This window comes from Amblyomma maculatum, chromosome 5 (assembly GCF_055883805.1).
Source record: "Amblyomma maculatum isolate TAMU_Amacu chromosome 5, ASM5588380v1, whole genome shotgun sequence".
NCBI classification, from domain to species: Eukaryota; Metazoa; Arthropoda; class Arachnida; order Ixodida; family Ixodidae; genus Amblyomma; species Amblyomma maculatum.
This window is the reverse complement of record NC_139348.1, coordinates 108,860,932-108,883,904: the sequence shown is the minus strand read 5'-3', so window position 1 is coordinate 108,883,904 and position 22,973 is coordinate 108,860,932. Positions and strand designations below refer to the sequence as shown.

At 47.8% G+C, this 22,973-nt stretch overlaps 1 protein-coding gene across 1 annotated transcript; it reads right to left on the bottom strand.

Moving 5' to 3' along the window:
• Nucleotides 1-3,268: 3,268 nt before the first annotated feature.
• Nucleotides 3,269-11,108, bottom strand: LOC146189199 (uncharacterized). Its single transcript, XM_084605203.1, has 3 exons — nucleotides 11,074-11,108; nucleotides 9,771-10,015; nucleotides 3,269-3,822 (listed from the first exon to the last, which is right to left on the bottom strand). Exons 1-3 carry the CDS (start codon nucleotides 11,106-11,108, stop codon nucleotides 3,416-3,418), a joined length of 687 nt encoding a protein of 228 aa, XP_084461329.1. The 3' UTR covers nucleotides 3,269-3,415.
• Between the last annotated feature and the right edge of the window lie 11,865 nt (nucleotides 11,109-22,973).

Sequence of the window (22,973 nt, the reverse complement as noted above, 5' to 3'; positions counted from 1 at the left end):
CGTGTGTTGCTGCTGGTGGTGCTGGCACCAGTTGGACGTCTGTTTTTAAACGCATTGCTGAAGCATGGTACACTCAGTTGGCATTGTACCAAAGAAGTTATTTTTTTTTTCGAAATGAGCTAAATCCATGAAAACACAAACTGAGAAATACGCGAAATATTTTATCAGTACGAGGTGTAAAGATAAATTCTTTTTTTTTTATATGCTCCATATGTTAGTTGAACTCAACACCAGAATGTACTGAAATTTCGTGCAATAATTAAGGCAATATCATCCATTAAATTTTGGATTTGATTTTTTGATGTAATCTACATTTAGCCCTGCTTTGAGGAAAAAACCATTTTTAGTGTTGTTTTTAGGCTCTCTTCATGAAAATAGTGCAAATGTGGTCATGCTGTGAATACAGCAGAACAACAATTATAATATTCATTGTGTGCAGTCAGGAGCACTGCTGTGCTTTGAAGCAAGCAAGTAAAGGCTTAACAGACTTCTGTTTCAAGTACTGATGCAGAAGTCTTCCTTTTGATCACACTTCTGCAGCAGAAAAAACTAGTTAAGTAGATTGAATCTGGAAATATTTTAATTTGCTGTACCATTCTATATTAATGTCTAGTCGTAAAATGGGGGACACATACAGGCACTAAATAAAGCAATGGCTATCCTGCCTGAGTTTTGCTTATATTGCTTATTTCGGAACACTGCCAACTTGACCAACTAAATGTAGTCTTTTATGTGTTCCCTGCAGCAAAGACACAACACTGCTTCGACCATGGTAGGGCTGATGATTGCATCATTTTTCGGTATTCAGTTCTTCACCCACCTCTTCATATCCTTGGCAGTGGATGGAAAAGTAGTTTTAGGGTAGGAATAATTGAAATAACTCTCAAAACAGTGTGACCTATGAGGCTGAAGCTGAGAAAGAAGGTTGTCAAGAGTGGATCTGGTCATTTTTATCTATGCATTGACGGGATCTGGCTCATTTTTGATTTGACACAGGACTTGCATACAATTTCTGGAATTTACTGGCTGTTTTTCGGCCTGAAACCTTTTTCAAATGTAAGTTCTAGAGATGATCCCTGAACTGTAGAAAAAGTTGACTTAGTTTCAGTTGCTTGATTTGGCTCATTCCGAGAAAAAAGAAACTTAAGAGTGCAGAGGTGTCAGTGATCACGAATGGGAAAAAGGTACTCAAGAGGAAACAAAGTTGTGTTAATCAAAGACGTCTAAGTCAAACTGTTGTCATCTCATGGTGATGCAATGTATTCTTGAAAAGAGGTGGAGACCCAGTTCTTGTCACATATTTTCAGAAAAGGGGGGGGGGGGGGGCATACATAAATCTTTACCAGATATGGAGCTCAACGAGGAGTTCCCCTATACCCAGTAAACAGTTTGCAACTAAGCCTCTCAGCTTTTTCTCTGATGCAGTTTGGGATTCAACAGCAGAGCGGTGGTGGTGAGAGCACAGGTAGGTTTGAGATTGCCTGAATTGTACGAAGCTAGGGGTGTGCGAATATACGAAAATTGGGATATGAATGAAATATGTTTGTTTGATTCTCATTTAATTAAACGCTGATCGGAGTTTTTTATTTTTAAGAATTCAAATCTCAATATTTCAGAATACAGCTAAAAGAAATTTCGAATTCAACTGTTTCACTGCATTCTGCGCTTCACCGCAATGCTTGAACGCGAGCACTGTGCAGTGAAGCATCCTCAAAACGCGACGAGGCCGTTTTGTGAAGTGCGTCTTACCGACAGTGTGCGCAAAGCAAAGTGCTTGACGAGACGGGGAAAAATAAAACTTCATTCTCACTTAGGTTTCATTTCAAATGCAGAAGACCATCGTGTACATCAGGTAAAATTACTGTGCTGCAAACAGTTTTCGGCTTATTTTCTGCACCCATTTGTTAATTTGAGCATTCAGCTAATTTGGACATTTTTTTCCGGTCCCTTTTATGCAGGCCCATTCTGTACAAAAGAATGGTATACAGAATTCTGTATAAAATTTATACTGGATTTTTCAGTAGGATATAATGTGCAATTCTAGTTTAATTTTATTTCCAAATTTCATTTGAATTCTGGATTAAAGACAGTGTCCCCTATTTTTTTAATTTTTCATTCTTTTTCACCCATCAGATATTCAGTATTTTAAAGGCATTTTTTCCCTGCATATTCATACTCGATTTGTGTCCGAAAAAATTTCAACATTTGCACACTTCTGTAACGGACAAATCAGTAGTGTCATGTTCAAAACCTCTAGTTTTGCATGCTTTATCTTTGTAGATGTATTTGATGTCATTATCTTTTCGTCATCACCTGCCAGAAGCGCTATCCTGACGAGGAATGTGATTTATGTTTACCAAGTTGCCAGGAGTAACACAAATATAAAGCACACCATACAAACATGCCCGCATTGCCCACGGGCAGGGCGTCTTATCTAGGGATCCAAAGGTCCTACAAGGGTCGATTCTGGTCTAACCCATCATCTTGACAGCTGAGACGAAGTTGGCAGCACGTGCAAATTTGGCAACGCACTAATACGATGAGCCGGTTAGGCCTTGTTATGTGTTTTCACACTAAAATGCAGTATCCCTACTGAAAAACGAAACGTTCTACGAAGCAATAACCTCACAATCTCATCAAATCACATAGACTCTCATACGGTGCACATCATTATCATAAAATATATTCCATAATTTATGTTAATGTACAACAAACTACGAGATCTTACGCAAATATATGCGACTTATATGTGATTTCTTACGTGAAGTGAGTGAGACTGTGTGAGAAAATTCAGGTTATTGCCTCATACAATTTTTTCAGTAAGGATACATTCGCTGTCATTCAGAGTCTCATGCCAGGCTAGCGTAAGAGATGGATTGAATGCAAGGGCACAACGGTGACTCGCAGTTTTTGTCTGCACTGCATGATCTCAAACCTACTTGTAACATTGCAAACTGTTTGGGTGCTTGTGCCGAAACTATACGGGAGACAGAAAACACATTTAGGTGACCTACACGCTTTGGCCCTGCATTTATCCAGTGAAAAAACACTCAAATATTTGGTGTCGCCAGTCTTCCAAAGGGGCAGGAGAAAAACTGCGTCTTATTTTTATGCTTGGTGGCTCTTAATTCATAGCTTGATGTTAAGTATTAAAAGCCTCATCACTAAGAAACTACTTTTAGAACTCTCACTCTCAGGTACTGAGAATGAGAAAGGACTCCTGACGTCACTACACTTTGCTTTACGTTAACGGACACTAACGGTGACACCTGTGTTTAATTTTTCGACGTCTATATAGGTATATGCTTACGCAAACTCGTCATTTTGATTGGACGGAGCCTCTTTTGTAACTAGAAGCCGGGAATCTGTTTGCAAAGGCTAGATATACGTGTATGTACTCAGGGTCCCTGCAGGCCTAGCGTATTTCTTGGTGGTCCGGCACGCTGTCGCCTCCACCCGGACTGGTGGCTGGGTTAAGCTGTAGTATGATGACCACGTAGGAGATGAGCGCTCCGGCCAGTGTGAGCACGAACCCACGCGAGAAGGCAAAGAACCCCCAGCCGGTGAGCGCCACATCAGGAGCGCGGACTTGGGAGACCAGCAGGCGCCCTTCGAGCAGGGCTGGTTGTCCGGCGGGACGGCTATCTCCAGCATTTCCTTCGGAGAGCCACTGCAAGCCGTCGCCGACCCTCGATGTTGATGCCAGTGTGTGTCCGAGACAGCGATGCAGCGGGATGGACGACGCGTGGGCGGCCTCGGTCAGCCGGGAGGCCAGAACCGCAAGCAGCAGGAACGCCAGGGTCACGCTGCCCAGGTTCAGAGCTGGGTATTTGCAAACCTTACGCTAAGCCAGAAGAACTTACCATGCTTTGCTAACAGTCCTACCATCCAAAGATTGTTTGCTCGTGATGAGGAGCATTAATGGCGGCCCGCGGCAACGCATATAGCTAGGTAGTGGTGGTTAAACCACTTATAAATAACAATATATAAATAACGGAGGGATAAGTGCACGTGTGCGATATCACTTCCCCGCGGTCTCACCCGTGCAGAGGAGGTTGCGCTTAGGAGGATCCGGGTCGGTGTTGCCCTTACACCAGCTGTCACTAGGACGTGGTCACACTTCCAATACTTATATTCTCGCCCAAGATGCCCGATCTGTAAAAACGAAGATGTCGAGGCCGACATCCACCACTTCCTGTGGGACTGCCCAGCACTCTAACCAACATGGATTCGGCACCTGAGCATAGCTGGCCTTTCAGCAACCAATCCTGCCTCATACGTCACTTAGACGCAGGGACCTCATCATCGCTCACTTCTGGACTTCATAAAATCAGCCAACCTTTTTCCATTCATTTAATCATTCATTCATCCTTCATCTCATATCCTACTGATGCCCTAAGCAATAAATATCGACTAAAAAAACAACAATTAAATGGTTACAGAGAGGTGTTTGGATTAGAGACGTATCGGTTTCCTCCCCTCACAATACTAGGTGGAGCCCCTATTCCGGGGCCCCATTGGCAAGCAACGCCGCCCGCGTCCGTTGAACCAAGGCCTTTGGAGCCTTGAGGTCTTGACAGCTGAGCAGGGCCGCCTCCCAGTCCTCTCTAGTTGGATTGGGGTTGGGGGGAATGGATGGGTTTGACTGGCACGCCCAGACCATGTGGAAGGTGTCAGCCACCTCCCCACGGTACTGGCACGCACCATCAAAGGACGGGTTGAAATGTTTAAGCACCGCCGGGCACAGTACAGTATTGGTAAACATTTTGATGAGGAGGCGCTCGTCAAGCGATCCAGTACCTTACAAGGAGCCGGGTGGCGCCTGTGCTCCTCGTAGTAATCGGTGATGTCTAGCGCTCTACTCAATGCAAAAGTTGTATACCGGCAGACTGCGTTCGTTGGATCTTCAGCTCGGTCTCATCATCAGTTATATATTCATGTAGCTTATGTCGAATTTATATAAACAGCAGCGAGTGTTGGATTGCTTATGTCAAGTAATAATAATAATTATAACTATAATTGGTTCACAGAAAAGGAAAGGCGCAGTAACTGTCACACTTGTTCTGTGGACACCTGAACCGCGCCGTAAGGGAAGGGGGGAAGGTGTGAGTGAAAGTGAACAGAGAGAAAGAGGAACTGTAGTGGAGGGCTTCGGATTAATTTCGACCACCTGGGGATCTTTCGTGCACTGACAACACACAGCACACGACGCCTCTCCGTATCACCTCCATTGAGACGCAGTATAGCTAAATTTGACTAATTATGCTTCGTAATTGAATTAGTAATTGGTTAATTATGCTTAAAAATTGAGCTTTACGCTGCGTCATGTCGTATATTGTAACTTATAATTTGACGACTAATTGCAGAACATAATTTACCATTATTTGTTTGGAATAATGATAAAACATTCTACAGCACCAAGCCATATTTTGTTGGATAGCTTATATTGAGTACGTCGGCGGCCGCTTTTCGATGGAGGCGAAAAGCAAGGCGCCCGTGTGCTGTGCGATGTCAGTGCACGTTAAGAACCCCCTGGTGGTCGAAGTTTCCGGAGTTCTCCACTACGGCGTCTCTCATAGCCCGAGTCGCTTTAGGACGTTAAACCCCACAAAACCAAACCATTTTAGATTTGGTTAAAGATTGAACATTAAGCTACAACGCCGTCATATATATCGTTGTTGTTGTGGCTGTAGGAAGAAGGAAAAGAAAATGCACGGGCCTGCTACTGGCTCTGTAGCTGAGCCACCTCCGCTGCCTCGTGCGGACAGAAGAGAAAATAGAGAAGAAATGAAAAAGAAGAGGGAGAGAAAGACGAGCGCCGCAACATCACCTGTCGTCCACCACCTAAGCGGTGGCGGGTGCAATGACGGCCTACAACAGATAAAAATTTGGTGGCTGGCTAGCCCCCGCCGCAAGCGGTGTTGACCTACCGTCCCAACCCGGTAGGGTCCTGAAGCGGTGTCGACGAGTAGAATTTAAAAGCAAACGCTAAACGACGAACAATCGAGCTATCGCTCGTCTAGCTCAATTCAACCATAATTAATCCGCTGCAATTTTTTCTAATCTTTACAACCTTTGACGGCCCGCCGGGGTGGTGCAGTGGTAAGACGCTCGGCTACTGTGCCGGAGTACCCGATGGAGGCGAAACGAAGTGGCGTCCGTGTGCTGTGCGATGTCAGCGCAGGATAAAGGTCCCCAGGTGGTCGAAATTACTGCGCAGCCCTCCAGTACGGCTCCTCTTTCTCTCTTTCCACTTTTACTCCCACTTCCTCCCTTCCCTTACGGCGCGGTTCAGGTGTCCACAGACACAAGTGTGACAGATACTGCGCCTTTCCCTTCCTCTGAACCAATTATTATTATTATTACAACGTTTGATAGTTCCCACGTGTGCTTTGGACTGTTATGCATCTGCTGATCGGAATGCCACTGCTGGCACACTAAAAATATGTCTGCGCTCAATTTGGAAACGTTTGTTGATTGCCCGAAACACGTGCTCATACGCATTTGTCGATGCACAGCTTGCACTGACGTCAGCGAAACGAATATGCGATGGAGCCACCAGCTCGGCCAGCTCCTGAATTCCGCGTCATTTCAGTGCGGATCTGTGCACGATACTTGGTCGCCTCAAACGCAGCAGTAATTGCGGAAGGAAACTTCAAAAGCAACCTTAATGCCGTAGTGCGCGAACGAACGAAAGTGCACTGAATACGGACCTTGAATGAAGCGGCCGGGGTCGATCCCGACCGCCGGCGGCTGCGTTTCAATGCAAGTGAAATGAAGAGGCGCCCTTGTGCTGTGCGATGTAAGTCCATGTTAAAGATGGGCGAAGAGTGGTGTAAAGTGCCACAACCTTAAAATAGGGGATAGATGTTTAGTGTATGAAATGTGCATCGTGAGTCAGCACGGACAATTAATTTAGGACTGTATTCGTGTTATTAAAATTTATGAGAGTCGAGGGCAACTTGCGCTGACAAGCGTATGGTTGTCAACCACGCACAGTGCGACATATTTAATCATTTGAACGGAAAACAGTGCAACAGACAAACACCGAAGCAGAATACAACAGGACGAGCGCTGTCCTTTGGAGAACCACAACAGCGCTCGTCCTGTGGTTCTCTGCTTCGGTGTTTGTTGCGCTGTTTTCTATTTACTGTGTTTCACCAACTTGCCCGTTTAGCTATAGTGTTGCGATTTAACAATGCCTGCCTTCACACGGCCCTCATGGCCTACGCCTACCTGAGCTGTACCGGCGTTTGAACTTGAGTTTTCGATTACAGCATACGAATTCCCCTTTCGTTGCGTGAAGGTTTTGCAGTTGTAACAAACTGTGTTCGCGCGGGCTATCAGAAAAATAATGGTTGTTAGGCGTGGTTTGAACTATAATTATACGAGCGGAATGGTTAAACATGGTTTAGCAAGGTTGTACACGGTTTGTACTCTAGGGCTGCCCTCAGGCTTTGCCTTGAGAGTAGACGCGATAGCGCCTGCGCTGCGAGCAAGAAATCATGGGCATTGCTAGGCCAGGTTGTGGTTGGTGGCTGGCATGACCGGTGACTGAGTGGACGCAGAGTGTTCTGACGTCACGGGACGACACGCCATGGCTGATTTGACAGGAGCTGCCAAATCGAGCCCATCCTTTCAGATGGAAGTATGAGATTTGAATCAACCTTATAGGACCCTTGCATTCCGAGTCAGACAACCCACCCTGAAACCATGCAGGCACATCCTTGCGGCTTTGTTAAGAGGGCCGATGTATTTACGTTGGGTGGCCTTTCATATACGACCGTGTGATAAAGATTATGTGTTATGTATTAGATGAAGAAATTAAGGGATTTGCATATCGGACAAATAGCAAATTCCATGTACTAGTGTCCTTGCGTATGTACGACACGCAAGGACACTTGGCAAATCCATTACCGCTACCCTGCCAAACTTTAATGGCGGAGCTTAATTATCCCGAAGTTTTATATTTTTGTTCAAGGTACTTTCTGGGGAAAGAAAGGTGCAGCATCTGCCGTTACTCAAAATCGTTCGGAGCCAGCTGAAGGTCATGAGGGCCCAGTGAGTAAAATCCGAAATTGCACCCCAAGTAGTAGTACAGCTTACGCCTAAAATTTAGAAGTGTTCGTGTCTCTCGCACTGGGGAGCCGACAAAGGTATTTGCTACGCATCTTGGTAGTGAGCGCCATGAGCGGAAACGTTTCTTAATTTAAGAATGTTGACACCAAGCAGACCTCTAGTCCTCTAAACCTCCGTGTCGGTAATCTCGATGAACCTACCAACGTAGTGATCCATCCGCCCAAAGCCATGATTGCTTGAGACTGATGTCAGCCTTTGATGCCTAACGAATAACTTTGGATCTGTCGAGGTATTACTACCGTTCGCTGAACAACAAACCGAGCTCATCTCCATTAATCGTACCCTGGTGGTTCCATCATCAGAGCGAAGCTGTACGCACTGAATATTGCTTTTCTACAGCATATGGATAGTGTTATCTACGAGATGGGATGGATTCGTGTCTCTCGCTCTCATATACTATCTATCCATGTAAAACTGCATTGTTGACGATGCAGAGCCAGCAAGCCTGGATGCCTGTGCACTTGTGAACTTCCTGTGCTAATTCGAGTTTGCACTTCCCACACAAACGCACAAAGCACATTATAGAAATTAGGCCAGTTGAGATATGACGGAAGATGTGACGGGGAGATGGGACTCGAACTCACCTGGATACTTGGACCCAGAGTAAGGCACTCCACATAGCTTCTACTCAGGCATGTTCGTACGGATTAATTATAGCGAAGCTTTGCTATGGACCAATCCGCATTTCGGTTGGCCTTCTCGTAATGTAGCTTATGACTCTGTGATAATAGAGCTAGTTATAAAGGATTGGTGGATTAAAGGCAAATACCAGAGAACTACGTGTAAGTATGGGAAGGAGAATCCGTAAGAGGAACCGCAGACGGAAGTCATCATCGCTATCATATCATATTCTTAAAGGCAGAGATTAAGTGTTCCTTCAATGTTTTATCAGCACGCAGTCATAAGTTACCACATTGTGAGACACTACTCGACATGAATATAAAGACCCAGATCCGTATTTAGAGTATATATGCGTCGTTATCGAAAGTGTTGTGCAAGTCATAAACGTCGGAACCAGAGGTTCGAGGTTAGGGAGATAACGGCAATGTTAAAACTATGTAAACTCGGAATACGGACCCTGCTTTATAACCAAGCCGTGAAAAGTGCCTCCTGACGAAAGGGTAAGGCTTCTGACTCGAGGTCCAATGGTCCCAGGTTCGATTTCCATCCTACCCGTCATAAAGCTCTTGCCGAAAACTTGGCCACGTAATGTATTATCGTGACGTTATCACACTTGCGTAATAGTAAGTGCCCGACCTCGTCACCTGCCAATTATCAGCTCCCAGAGTCGTGCTCACGATTTTTCACTCACTATGCCACTAAGCGTTGATCTGGTTGATCATAAAATCCGGTGAATTAGCAGGAGGCAGGTGACGTCAACAGACCGGAAGTGACGACTATACGTTTCGATCTATCTTCAAAGTGCCCTCGTTGCACCCCTGGACCTACGACCGGAAGGGATATGCAGGCGCCGCAGCCATCAGTAGCTTCCGATGTATCCCACTGCCAATAACCACAGTAATGGTCACCATAAATTTGTAATGTTCGCCAATACCTTCTGCAGGAATCGAGTCTGTTTCGGCTGTTCGTCCGTTTTGATCTTCAATATGGTATTCCAGAGGTGCACTTACCGAAGATGACTAGTTCGAAGCGGTCCTCCAAGCGTCGGTGCCCCAGGAAGCGGCTCACCTCGACACAGACCCCCATTACGAAGAGGGCCACCCACCAAAAGACGACGGGACCAAAGGCGGCGTCCAGGTGTCGTACCGCCGAGCCCAGCTCGGTATGCGTCAGCATGAGCTTCTTGAGATCCCCCGACTCCAGGGGTGCATGACGCAACGCGTGGCGGCCGATGACGCCATTGAATGCAACGTACCTGCAATTACATGCGCACTCCACGTGAGCATGTCTATTCCAGGTAGAAAAAAAGGGTTTGAGAAAATATGAAGTCACTGCCTTACAGTTCTCCTTGGAGGAAGTGAAAAGAAGGGATAAAGTGGTATCCTTGTGGTAGTCGCCGGATAAATTTTCACCACCATGGTTCTTAAATCTGCACGGACATCGCATATCACATGGGCGCCCTTTTTGTTTGCCCCAATCGGATCGCGACTTCCTCAAGCGGAATCGAGCCCAGATTATCCGGCTTAGCAGACTAGCAGTCTAACCACTGAGCCACCGCGGCGAGTAGACTGGCCGAGCTCGATATAGTTTGGGTGAAATATAGAAAAACGTAGCGGTGCTACTACTGGGATTCTATCCTCGCGTAGATTATATGCATGCATAATATGCTAATTCGTGTTCTTCATTCGCAACACGTTCTTCAGGAGCGTTCGGAATGGTCCTTCCATCTTGAGTGCCGGGTGATATATCGGACAATTGGGACGCAGCGACAGTTTACATTAAATAATGTAAGTATTGGAAGTGTTTGGCAAATATGCCTATTTAGGACAGGTAGTAAGCGCAGAGCCGGACCATGGAAGAGAAGACTCAAGGGAATAAGATTGGGATGGAGCGCATTTGGCAAATACTCTCAGATTATGACTAGCAGCTTACTGAAATCGCCCAAGAGGAAAATATATAATACAATTGCATTATACCTGTATTTACCTATAAGGGGCTGAAAAGTGCAGGCTAACGAAAAGGGTTCTCCGTACGTTGAGGCTACACGCAGAAGGCTATGGAACGAAAAAACGGTAGGTGTAACGCTAAGAGATAAGAAGAGAGTTGTTCAGAGAAATAACTTGAGGTAATGACTTCTAGTGGAAATCACGATGAAGAAACGGGCATGGGCAGGGCATGTAGTGCGAAGAAAGGATAAGCGATGGTCGCTTAGGCTAAGAAACAGGATTCCAAGGGAGGAAAGCGTAGCAGGGTGTTGTGCCTGGGCAAGCCACCTGGGTTCCGCTCAACTTCTCCTGCTGACATCATTTTTGCCTGCTGTGGTGCTGCTCCTCAAGGCAGCGGCACATTGCCAGAAAGCATCGGGCGGTCAACATGATCAGACACGTCTGGAATGCCAGACACCCGGGCGCCGGTTCCCTGGCGGCGAGTCGTCTTCCTAATATGTGGTTATTTTATTATATAGCCAAAAGGAAAGAAAATATGTTTGCCAGACCCGTTATCTACTGTCTGAAGTGAAGTGGTAGAGGAAATCAAAGATGTGAGCGACAGTGAGGAAGGGCAGGGTAGGTAAAAATAAAAAGAAATATATACACCGTGCACAATATATATCACCTGGCGCGTAATATCCCTAGTCATTGCCCACCCACCCTGCCGGGGAGGGGGGAGGGGGAGCGCAGCGGTTACGGCGCTCGACTACCGTGCCCAAGGATTCGGGATCGAATTTCGGCCTCGGCGGCCGCTTTTCGATAGAGGCGAAAATGAAGGCGCCCGTGTGCTGTGCGATGTCAGTGCCCATTAAAAAACCCAAATTTCCGGAGTTCTCCACTACGGCGTCTTTCACAGCCTGAGTAGCTTTGGGACATTAAACCCTACAAACCGAATCATAATCTCCCACCCACCAATTCAGTCAAAATATCGATTGTCAAAACCAGCAAATCATCGCCCACCCATAAAAAAAACGTAAGTTCGTAAGGTTCAGTAGTTAGGTGTCTTAACCAGTGCGCCAGCGCGGCTGGGCGCCACGCAGCGGGGTGCAAACGCAAATTAAAATAAGGTATACGGCGCCTTTTTCCTTTCCCCAAAAGTCAATTTTCCGGCGACGTTTCGATGGAGGCGTTGTTGCTGGTGTGGCTGTAGGAAGAAGGAAAAGAAAATGCACGGGCCTGCTACTGGCTCTGTAGCACGATGGAGGCGAAACGGAGAGGCGTCCATGTACTGTGCGATGTCAGCGCACTTTAAAGATCCCCAGGTGGTCGAAATTACTCCGGAGCCTCCACTACGGCACCCCTTTCTCTTTTCCGTTTTCACTTCTACATTGTCCCTTCCCTTAATACAGATTTGATTTACTTAGGGCGCGGTGGAGGTGCCCAGACTGCGCCTTCCTTTCCTGTAAACCAATTATTATTTATTTTAAGGCAAACGTCTTTCTAAGAGGCTTATGGTGAAAATTTCGAGCCGTTGAGAGGGGTGGCTGCTCTTGGCTCTACGGGGCTAGGACTACTAAGTCACCGCCGCTTCCGGCGGGGGCTAGCCTGCCACCGAATTTTTATCTTTGTAGGCCGTCATTGCACCCGCCACCGCTTCTCTCCATCTTCTCTATTTTCTCTCTTGTACGCACGAGGCAATGGAGATGGCTCAGCTACAGAGCCAGCAGTAGGCTCGTGTATTTTCTTTTCCTTCTTCCTGCAGTCGCGTAAAATGACCATGACCTACTAATCAATTGCAATGAGTACTAAAGACTTCTAATGGCCAACATGTCTAAAAATGGCTAAAATGCTTAGTAATGACTAAAATGACTACTGTTGACTACTGATGACTACAAATTACCAATATATCTAACGACGACTTGTAACGAGTATAATTGATTACAAATACTAAAGATGCTTAGTAATGACTAGTAATAACTGAAATGAGGCGCCAAGAGAAAGAAAGAAAGAGAAGGTAGAGAAGAAGCAAGAAAAAGGCGAATGATAAGAGGAGGAATAGTAGGCTTTCGCCGTTTACCTCTTAAGAGATATTTAAGAGACCGTATAATTGTTCTAACTGCGCGGTTCAGGTGTCCACAGAGAAAGTGTGACAGATACAGAAGCGACTCTGAGATGTCTACGGAGAGTTCCGTGAAGAGACAATACATTAAGTCTTCAAGATCCTGCAAAACGCAGCCATGAACACGAGTGGTCGCGGCTGCAGTGCTCTCGGAACCTGGAGAGAATCTTGAAAACGAAAAAAAAAAATGCCCATGGTTTAGCTTTAGTTAAACTGAGTTGCAGCGATAGCTTCAGGCGGCCACACCGGATAAATCACCGAGTACTGCTAAACGGTTCTACGTGGTAAAGCGTTGCCGCCTTGCAGCGTCTTCGCGGCGGCGTTTACTCGGTCCTCACATTGTTCTGGCGGTTCGGCCACTCTCTTAGCTTTACTCAATGTAAAGCTAAGGGAGTACGCACAAGCTAAGAGAGCACGCACACATCGACGACTATCCAGCGCAATGTCCGCTGGATCGTCCGAAGTAGCCAACCTTCTACTGTACTTGGCACGGCGACTCGCTCTTCTTCTGGCTCCACGGCGTGCTCTGGCCGGAGGCGCGCCGCGCCCCTTTATACGCGAGAATTGACGTCTGCAGACACCTGACACTGCTTCACGTCTGACACACAGCGTGCCCGAAACGTAACTCACTCCTCCCACACTCTCACTTTAACCTTGTCCTTGACCTTTAACTTGACTCTGCTTCAGGACCTGTGATACACACGGAGATCTGGGAAACAAGTAACACACGACAAAACCCGGCTTTACCTAGAATATAGTGAAGCTATCGCTTCAACAACCGTAGAGCACGGCCGCCTCACTTCTGGTTCTGGGCAGCGAAGCGACCGACAAATGCTTCACGCTTTCGCTGCCTCCTATGGCGGACGCCATGGAATGGTTTTACCCGAAGAATGTGGCACGCACGGGAGACCCCAGCCGCCATCCTCGGCGCGTGAAAGTGTTCTCCGCCGAAGTCGCACCTCTTGTTCCAGAAACAGTGAATCGAAAAATCTTACGCAGCCTTTTTCTTCCGAGGAGGACCTTGCTGATCTAACTAGATAGTCGGCGCGCTTTGTATTACTTGGAAGTGCATTAAATAGCATTAGAACGTTCACGGTGTCTTCCTTCTTTTGTACACTCGGTGGTTCGCAAGCGAACGCGCGGCATCCGCGTAGTGGGAGCAGTGTGGAAGGCCGTATCCGTCATACCACCGAAGTCTTTGAACAGCCAGGAGCCTGGCTGGTCTGACTCAATCGGGCTTACTTCGAGCAGTTTAGCCTGTATTTTCGTTCCCCGCAAGGTCCCGTGCCCAGGCGCCCATCGGCGGCCAGCAGGTCGATTAGGCCGCGCGTGGAAATCTTTTTGTATGCTTCCTGTGAGTCTGATATGCTGTCCCCTGCAGTTTTCGTTTTGTTGCCTCCTGCCACTGCTAGAGCCGTCGCAGCGGTCTGAGCTTGAGGGGAATACAGCTTAGAACCCAGCCGTTGACCGATTTCCCGTGTCTGTACTATATGGTCATAGCTACTGTTGGTTGGTTGGTTCATAGGAAGGGAAAGGCGCAGTATCTGTCACACTTGCTCTGTGGACACCTGAACCGCGCCGTAAGGGAAGGGATGATGGTGGGAGTGAAGGTGGAAGAAGAGGAAGGGGAGCCGTAGTGGAGGGCTACGGAGTAATTTCGACCACCTGGGGATCTTTAACGTGCGCTGCCATATCGCACAGCACACGGACACCTCTTCGTTTCGCCTCCATCGAAACGCAGCCGTCGAGGTCGGGTTCGAACCCGGGTATTCCGGACAGTAGTCGGGCGTCTTACCACTGCACCACCCCGGCGGGGCTCATAGTTACTGTCTCTGCCATTTTTTGTCCAAGGCAGCATCCATGCAAATAGCGGCGGATTTGCGCCCACGTCTCAAGTTGATGTGGTTTGTATGCCGAGAATAGCGGAATGCGTAGTGTGATGGCAGTAATTGAAGTATATTTTATTTTTACATACACAACTATGACACATTCGTTATTTGCATTTAGCGTCGTTGTAGTATTGTAGTAGTGATAGTAGTGTGCTTAACCGGAGTGTAGTTTTCACGAGAACCGCCTGGGGATCGAGTTACCGTTAAATGACGAAGGTATGCCTTATTCATTCCAAGATGGTCGACAGTTCATCCAGGAGGCTCGTGCGCGCACTATAAGCGATTACGGAGAAGTGCGACGCTCCGTTCTCATCGTCTTCCATACAATGTGCGCTGCGGACTACCGCACCGCCGCACACAGCGATGGCGGCGCGAAACTGAGCTAAGAAGAATTAACTCTCTAATTTACTCCTTCGACCCCTCCCAAATACAGACTGAATACCGTCAGTACACTGTACTCTTTAGCTAAATCCCTACATTGCATCATTAAAATCATATCATAATCAGTTAGGCCATTTTATTTAGCGTGGCAGCTTGAAGAAGAAGTAGTTCAGCGCTAGGAAGGGGTGGTCGCCGGCGACAGCGGAGGAGCGGATGCTGGGATCCCCTTCGAGGATCGTCTTATACTCTACCGCCGAAATACGCAGAGGTGGGAAGAATTCCTGCTGACCCCGCATATCTGGCAACAAACAGATTGGCCGTGCCGCAAAATTTTGAATAGCTCCGCTCCCGTCGTCAGCACCAACGTGAACAATGTCACATCACGACAGCCCCAAGGACTCACTGGTCACGAATAAGGAAGGGATAGGAGGTGCGTCTGCCCCAATAGAAGAGACCATGGAGGTCCGTCCCGGAGCGCAGCAGTCGGATGGTGCAGAAGTTAGCACTACCGCGGCTGCACCTATGGCGGAACCTACAGCAGCACCTGTTGCGGCACCTGGCGCAGACGTTAGCCTCACTGCGGCTGCACCTATGGCGGAACCTACAGCAGCACCTGTTGCGGCACCTGGCGCAGACGTTAGCCCCACCGCGGCTGCACCTATGGCGGAACCTACAGCAGCACCTGTTGCGGCACCTGGCGCAGACGTTAACCCCACCGCGGTTGCACCTATGGCGGAACCTATAGCAGCACCTGTTGCGGCACCTGGCGCAGACGTTAGCCCCACCGCGGCGGCAACTATGGCGGAATCTACAGTAGCACCTGTTGCAGCACCTGGCGCAGACGTTAGCCCCAACGCGGCTGCACCTGTGGCGGAACCTACAGCAGCACCTGAAGCGGCACCTGGCGCAGACGTTAGCCCCAACGCGGCTTCACCTGGGGCGGAACCTACAGCAGCATCTGTTGAGGCACCTGGCGCAGACGTTAGCCCCACCGCGGCTGCACCTATGGCGGAACCTATAGCAGCACCTGTTGCAGCACCTGGCGCAGACGTTAGCCCCAACGCGGCTGCACCTGTGGCGGAACCTACAGCAGCACCTGATGCGGCACCTGGCGCAGACGCTAGCCCCAACGCGGCTTCACCTGTGGTGGAACCTACAGCAGCATCTGTTGAGGCACCTGTCGGAACGACCAAGGAAGCTGAACGCGAAGGCTCGCATTCTTTGGGCAGTGGACTTTCCGACCCTTCGCGGCATTCTTTGGATCTGACAGCTGGCTCCACATTGCCCATGCAGCATCATCAGCAGTCCGAACCGCTTCCAACATTTCCGCTTTCACCAAAGATGCGCCCCGACCTCGTGACCGAGGCGTCTCAGACTCCGGACTCTTCCACGGGTGACTACAGATCGATGACTATCCAATATTCGCCAAGCAGAAGGCGCCAGCTAGGATCCAAGTCAATGCAGGAATCTTCAACAGACTCCAAGCCAAGTTTTTCAGACGACAGCCGCATTGTTTTGAGCCCAAAGTCTGTAGTTTCAGAGCTCGGGTCTCCGGCCTATTCCAGAGAGACGTTCTCGAACGCCACAACCAACTCGTCAACATCGGCATTGCCTCACTCCGATGCGCACCCGATCGAGGTTCCGTCACCAGCTTCGTCAAAGCAAGTGAAGTCCGAAGGCATCTTGAGGTCATCGGCACCTGTTAGTCCAGCTGATAAAACGAGGTCCATAACAATGCAAGCGAGCACAGCGCAGCTGCCAGCAACGCACCCTCTGATCCCACAGAGTCCCAGGTCTCTTGTCCCGTGGGTAGCGTCTGTCATTCGGAACATTTCGTCGGCAGTTGGAAGCCCTCGGTCTCTGGTACCTTTCGGCTTCTTCACTGGTAGCCGTCAGTCACCTGACCAGCAATTCAGCGCAGGACAGCATAAATTCAAGGACGAGTCAGAGGACGTCTTCGCCACTCCTTGTCTCCCGTGGGCCACATTGACTCTCATTGCACTTCTCTTCCAAGCGCACTGGAAATTCTTGCACAAGCACTACCCCGAGCGCTGCGCCAGTGTCTTCACGATAGTACGTGAGGGACACTGGGAGCGCGTAGTTCTCGCCGCATTCCACCACGCGGACTTTTGCCACTTGACGTCAAACGCTGCGGCGTTCTTCTTTAAGGGGTTCATCTTAGAAACCGCCCTCGGCGTTACTCACTTTGTCGCCGTCGTGGCCATCGTGACCGTCATGGTAGGCCTCATCAATGTCTGGTTGCTCCAAATAATTTACAGCGTCACCGGCTTTCCCGTGGAAACAATGTGCACACACACTTTCGCCGGCGTCGTCGTAGCATTGGCCCTACTGAACCGCGAACACTTCGGCAGAGCTACAGTTCACTGCAGCGATTACGACCTGAACATGAGGTACCAGGTTCCCGTGGAGATAGACGTTCTTCTCTTGTCGGTATCTTCTTCGAAGAGCATTTTGCCCATCATCTGCGGTGTTCTTGCAGGCCTCCTGCTCGCCAAGACAGCGGTGGGAAAGCTTCTGATCGGGTAAGTTCCTCAATTCTTAACAAGTGCTGTTGCTGGCTCAAACATCAGCGCTTGAGCAGGGAGAAAAATGAGTATATGGCTCATCACTTTCATGATTTGTAACAAACGTACTGGCAGCCTTCCGGGTTTATTTCTTAGAGTGTACCCGCGGATCCTCATTCATTTTATACTTATTCCATTAGCACGATGTCGATGTGGAGCTGTACATGCTTACTAAACATAATCTTAACGCACTAACTTCAGATGGTTTCTAGTTTTGAGAACAAAGTCTGAAATGCGTGTCGTGTATTTAAAGGGCAACTCCGGTGGTTTTTCGTCATTTTGTGTTTTTGGTTGAATTACTTCCTCTGCATGTCCTGACTCCAAACACAAAAAACTGTTTTTCGAAATTCCAATTAGAAGTATTTTTAAAAAGGAAAAACAGCAAATCGAAACCGAAACTGCTTTCACAGCCAGCAACGACGTCCTATTGTTGCTGTTGTTGTTGTTGTTGTTGTTGTTGAAAACTTTTATTGTCCAACAGAGAAGGACCACACCGTCTGGGCTGCTCTGTCTCACCCCCCTGTAAGGGGGAGGGGACTTAGCGGCCCAGCCGCACGGGATGGTCGCATTAGATGCTGGCCGGTTTGGTTTCGCCGGCGGCCTTTGCTGCCAGTTGGACGGCGATGAGTTGGAGCTCAGGGTCCGAGCTTCGCAATAAGGTTTCCCAGGCTTCCCTACTGCTAATGTTTTGCGCCCTGCCTGGGGAGTAAGCGCACTCCCAAATTATATGGTCGAGGGTTCCTCTCGTCCCACACTTTTTACATTTATCGTCCTCGCAGTCCGATCGGATATGTTTATTTAGTACTGGGTTTCGGTATACTCCAGTCTGCAGGCGTCTCCACGCCATTGCCTGGCCTCTATTTAACGCCGTGTTTGGTGGGGGAAAACGCCTCCGGCATTGCCTGTAGTGTTCTGTAATGTCTTGATACGAAATTAATCGCCCTTCTCTATTATGTTCTGCTTGAGCCGAGCCATCCTGTACAGCTCGGAGGTAGAGATCTCGAGCTGCACTGTGAGCCGCCTCGTTACCGCTGACAGATTCGTGCGCCGGGGTCCAGATGATGTTGAGCGTCCGATCAATCACTCCTTGTGTTAAAATTTTGGTGGTGAGGGGGTTTACCCTCCCCCTACTGAAATTTTGGATTGCAGTTTTACTGTCGCTAATAATATATCTAGCTTTGGTGCCAACGCAAGCGATCGCTATCGCAGCTTCCTCCGCTATCTCGGTTTCTTTCCCTAGTATGGTAGCCACCGTGATGAGGGTGCCTCCCCCATCTACCGCCGCTATGGTCATGTATCGACTGTGTCTGTTTCCTGCCGCATCTACGTAGGCAACTTCATTTGGAGGTTTGCTCCGATATATTGTTTCTATCGCTTCCGCCCTTTTCTGTCGCCTTTCCCTATTAAACTCAGGGTGCATGTTTTTGGGTAGGGGAGGGATTCTTAGGTGCGCCCTGATTTTCCTGTCAATGTCAACCCTTTCCTTTTGCCCCCAGTCTGTGGCTATTCCAAGGTTACTTAGCGTAGCTCTTCCCACTCGCGTCGTACTGAGTCTTTCAAGTTGCGAAGTTTTAACCGCTTCCGTGATTTCTGAAATCGTATTGTGCAGTCCTAGGGCCAGTAGCTGCTCCGTCGATGTACATGTTGGGAGGCCTAGGGCCTTTTTAACGCATTTTCTGATAAGCGCGTCTATCTTTCTCCTCTCATCTGCCTTTAGGTTCAGATATGGCGTGGCGTAGCCCACTCTGCTAATGATGAAGGCTTGTACCAATCTCAGGATGTTTTTTTCCTTGAGGCCGCCTCCGTTACGTGAGACCCTCCTGACGAGGTTTAATGTCTGGGTCGCGTGGTTTTCTAACTTTTTAATGGTGATCGTGTTCCTTCCGTGTGTTTGTAAGTGGAGTCCCAATATTCGTATTGTCTCTACTTTTGGTATCTCCCTTCCTTCCACGTACACCTGTGGGTCAGAGGGAGGTTTGTTCCTGAGTGCCTTGTCATTATACACGAAGATTTCTGATTTTTCAGGCGAATATTTAAGTCTTCTGTCCGCCGCGTACTTAGAGATGACATCTGCTGCCGCCTGCAGCGTTTCATTTATCTCTGCGTCGCTCCCTCTGTTGATCCAGAGATTGATGTCGTCCGCGTACAGGCTGTAATTTAAGTTGTAATTCCCAATTTTCCGCAATTCCTTCGGGAGCCCTCTCATGGCCATGTTGAAAAGGGTGGGTGACAGTACCGATCCCTGAGGTGTCCCCCTGTTACCTAGCCTGATCACCCCAGATTGTATTTCCTGGAAAGTTATAACCGCCGTGCGGTCCGTTAAGAAATTTCTCACATAGCGATAAGTTTTTAGCCCTATTCCTGCCTGCTGGAGCCCTTCCAAGATCGCTTCGTGCTTGACGTTGTCGAAGGCCCTTTTTAGGTCCAGTCCGATAATGACTTTCGCATCTTTGGTTCTGGAATTAATTATGTCTTGCTGCAGCCGCAGCATGACGTCCTGTGTGCTCAGATGGGGCCTGAAGCCATACATCTCGTCTGGCCATTTCTCTTTTTCCTCCATATAATTTGAAATTCTGGTCTGAATTATGTGTTCCTAATTATGACGTCCTAGTTGACGAAATAGTGACGTCACACTCAGTATTACAAAAACACTCGTACGTGCGTTGGATGGTGAAAATAAAGTATAGAAATCATGACGCACTGCATAAAATGTCTGAGGTAGTTCAATATAAGCCTCACAATTTCGTAATCACGTTGGAAGTGGACAGTATAACGCCGGTAAACTGTTTGTGACGTCAGAAACTCAGTGTTGCCCGCAGAAATAGTCTCAACTTAAGCCATGAAAACGGCATATTTTAAAGTCGTGTTGCGCGTGAACGGATTATCGTGCAGCGCCCTAATTTTGTAGAATGCGTCAGGACGGAGAGGAGAACCTACAATAAAATTTTTACTAGAATATTCGAATGGTCAAAAAACCTGCGGAGTTGCCAGAACGTCATCGTGATGACTCCAGATGCATTCAGACTGCGGCCAAAACAAGGCCGAGGCGTTCCAAGAACATCTATCTTGTAGCAAAAACATCTGCTGAAGTGTAGCGCAACAGCGTTGTGCAAGTTCTGTAATTTACTAAGTTAGCCGTCTTGTCTACGCTGTTCACAGGGGCGTTGCTATAGCGCGTTTCACGCAGCACATTTGGTAACAGATCTGCCAATAAATCGAAACGAGCAGGCCACTCGACCTTATGAACATGCGCACACTTTAATAACAAACTAAAGTGCAAGCATTCCATGGAATGATCCGATAATGATTTTCTTATTTTAACTCTGTATACGAAGCTCGTAAATGCATATTAGTTATAAATCCTAACCCTAGACACGTCACACCATCATATATTATACTTACCGCACCGTGAGTCGCGGGTCATTTAAATTTTGTCTTATCATGCATTAAGGCCATTGTGTATCTTTGACTTCGGGTGGCAGCTCAGGGATTGTATTCGTGCCTTGTTTTGGTCGTATATTGTATACGTGACTGTCCGTGGGCGTTATGTTTAGGTATATTGGCTTCAAGCGCCTTTCAATGGGTGCACCCGTGACTTAGACTTCCCTACTGAAAAAAACAAAAGTTCTACGTGGCAATAACCTCATAAAATCTCATTGGATCGCATAGACTCTCATACGGTTCGCATCATTATCATAAAATATCGTACATAATTTATGTTAATGTTTAAGAAGCTATGAGACTGTATACAACTATATGCGACCTGTATGTGATTTTTATGTGATTTGAGGTTATTGCCTGATACAATTTTTCAGTAGGGTTATACGGAGGGTGTGTAGCTAATTGTTGATGACCGTTAATGATTTTATCGTCCTCATATACTGTCGCAGCATTCCCTACCCAAAGCGCCACCTTTACGTCGTCTCAGTGCCCAAGACGCCCGTCACGTACTTATTCGTCGCCACCGTCGCCATTGCACACTTGTACGGACCGTACGCCGAGGCTGCCGCCCTAAATGACACGAAGCTGGCTTTCCGGCATCCCTTCTGGCGGCCGCTCGTGCTTTCGCCGCTGTACGTGGGTAACATCCACGAGCTGGCATACATCTTTCTGTCAGTGCTGGCTGTCGGTCAGAGGCTGGAACCACTACTGGGCCACTATAGGTGAGAGCTTGTTGGCTGCTTTCGAAGAAACACTTAGTTAACACTCGGTGGCACTTAGTTAAACACTTAGGCCACATAGTTCGCGTGAACTCGCAGTTTCCGACTAGGTTGTCGCTACTCTCCTGCCCATTCGCAGTTATGATAGATGACATCATCCTCATCGAATACATTTGGTCAGCGACAATAGCGCCACCGCACACATTGGGGACAAACTGTGCTATGTGGGCCGCTTTCTTCTGGCAAAGACTGCAACCTCAAATGCTCCTGTTCATACCCGTGGTGTTTTTTATCACAAAATTTAATTCTACTTGCTGTGGGCCGTAAGCAGTCTTCTTTTGGAGTAGAATGGGCACAGGCGGACAAAAAAAAAAGCCTATGTTTTTATGCGATTCTTCACCTTAGCAAACATCGACAGATATATCTTTGAACAAAAATAAACGCAGCTTTTCGTGAAAGGACGGTGACGTCGGCTTAATTTCCGCATATATGTAATTCACCACTTAAAGCATGTCTGGGAAAGCGAGAGAAAAAATAAACACATTTTCAAGAACCTTTTCAGTTCATCTGGTACACTGGAATCTCCAGTGGAGAGGCAGAAAAAAAACGTACTCCAAATAAGGGCGCCGTGCACGCAAATTATAGCATAACTTGAGGGTGAAATTTATTTAAGCGGCTGGTATAACGGGGTCTTATTATTATCACAAAATTGATTGTGAGATACCCCGCCGCGGTGGCTCAGGAATTAATTGGCGCTCGACTGTTGTTCCCGAGGATACGGGATCGAATCCTGGCCTCGGCGGCCGCTTCTCAACCGAGGCGAAAATCAAGGCGCCCGTGTTCTGGGCGATGTCAGTGCACGTTAAAGGACCCCAGGTGGTGAAAATTTCCCGAGTCATCCACTACGGCGTCTCTCATAGCCTGAGTCGCTTTGGGACTTAAACGCCATAAACCAAACCAAACCAGATCGCGATATGCCTGGCATTGGGACATGCATGATGAACCGCAGTTTCGCAACCGGCTCTGTATTATACGCTCGTGAGTGTAAACAGGATTTATGCGTCCACGGAAGATCTCATACCGACACTGTCGAGAAATGATTTGATTTACGAGTAAAAGTGTGGTTGTACTAGGTAGAGGGTGAAAAAATG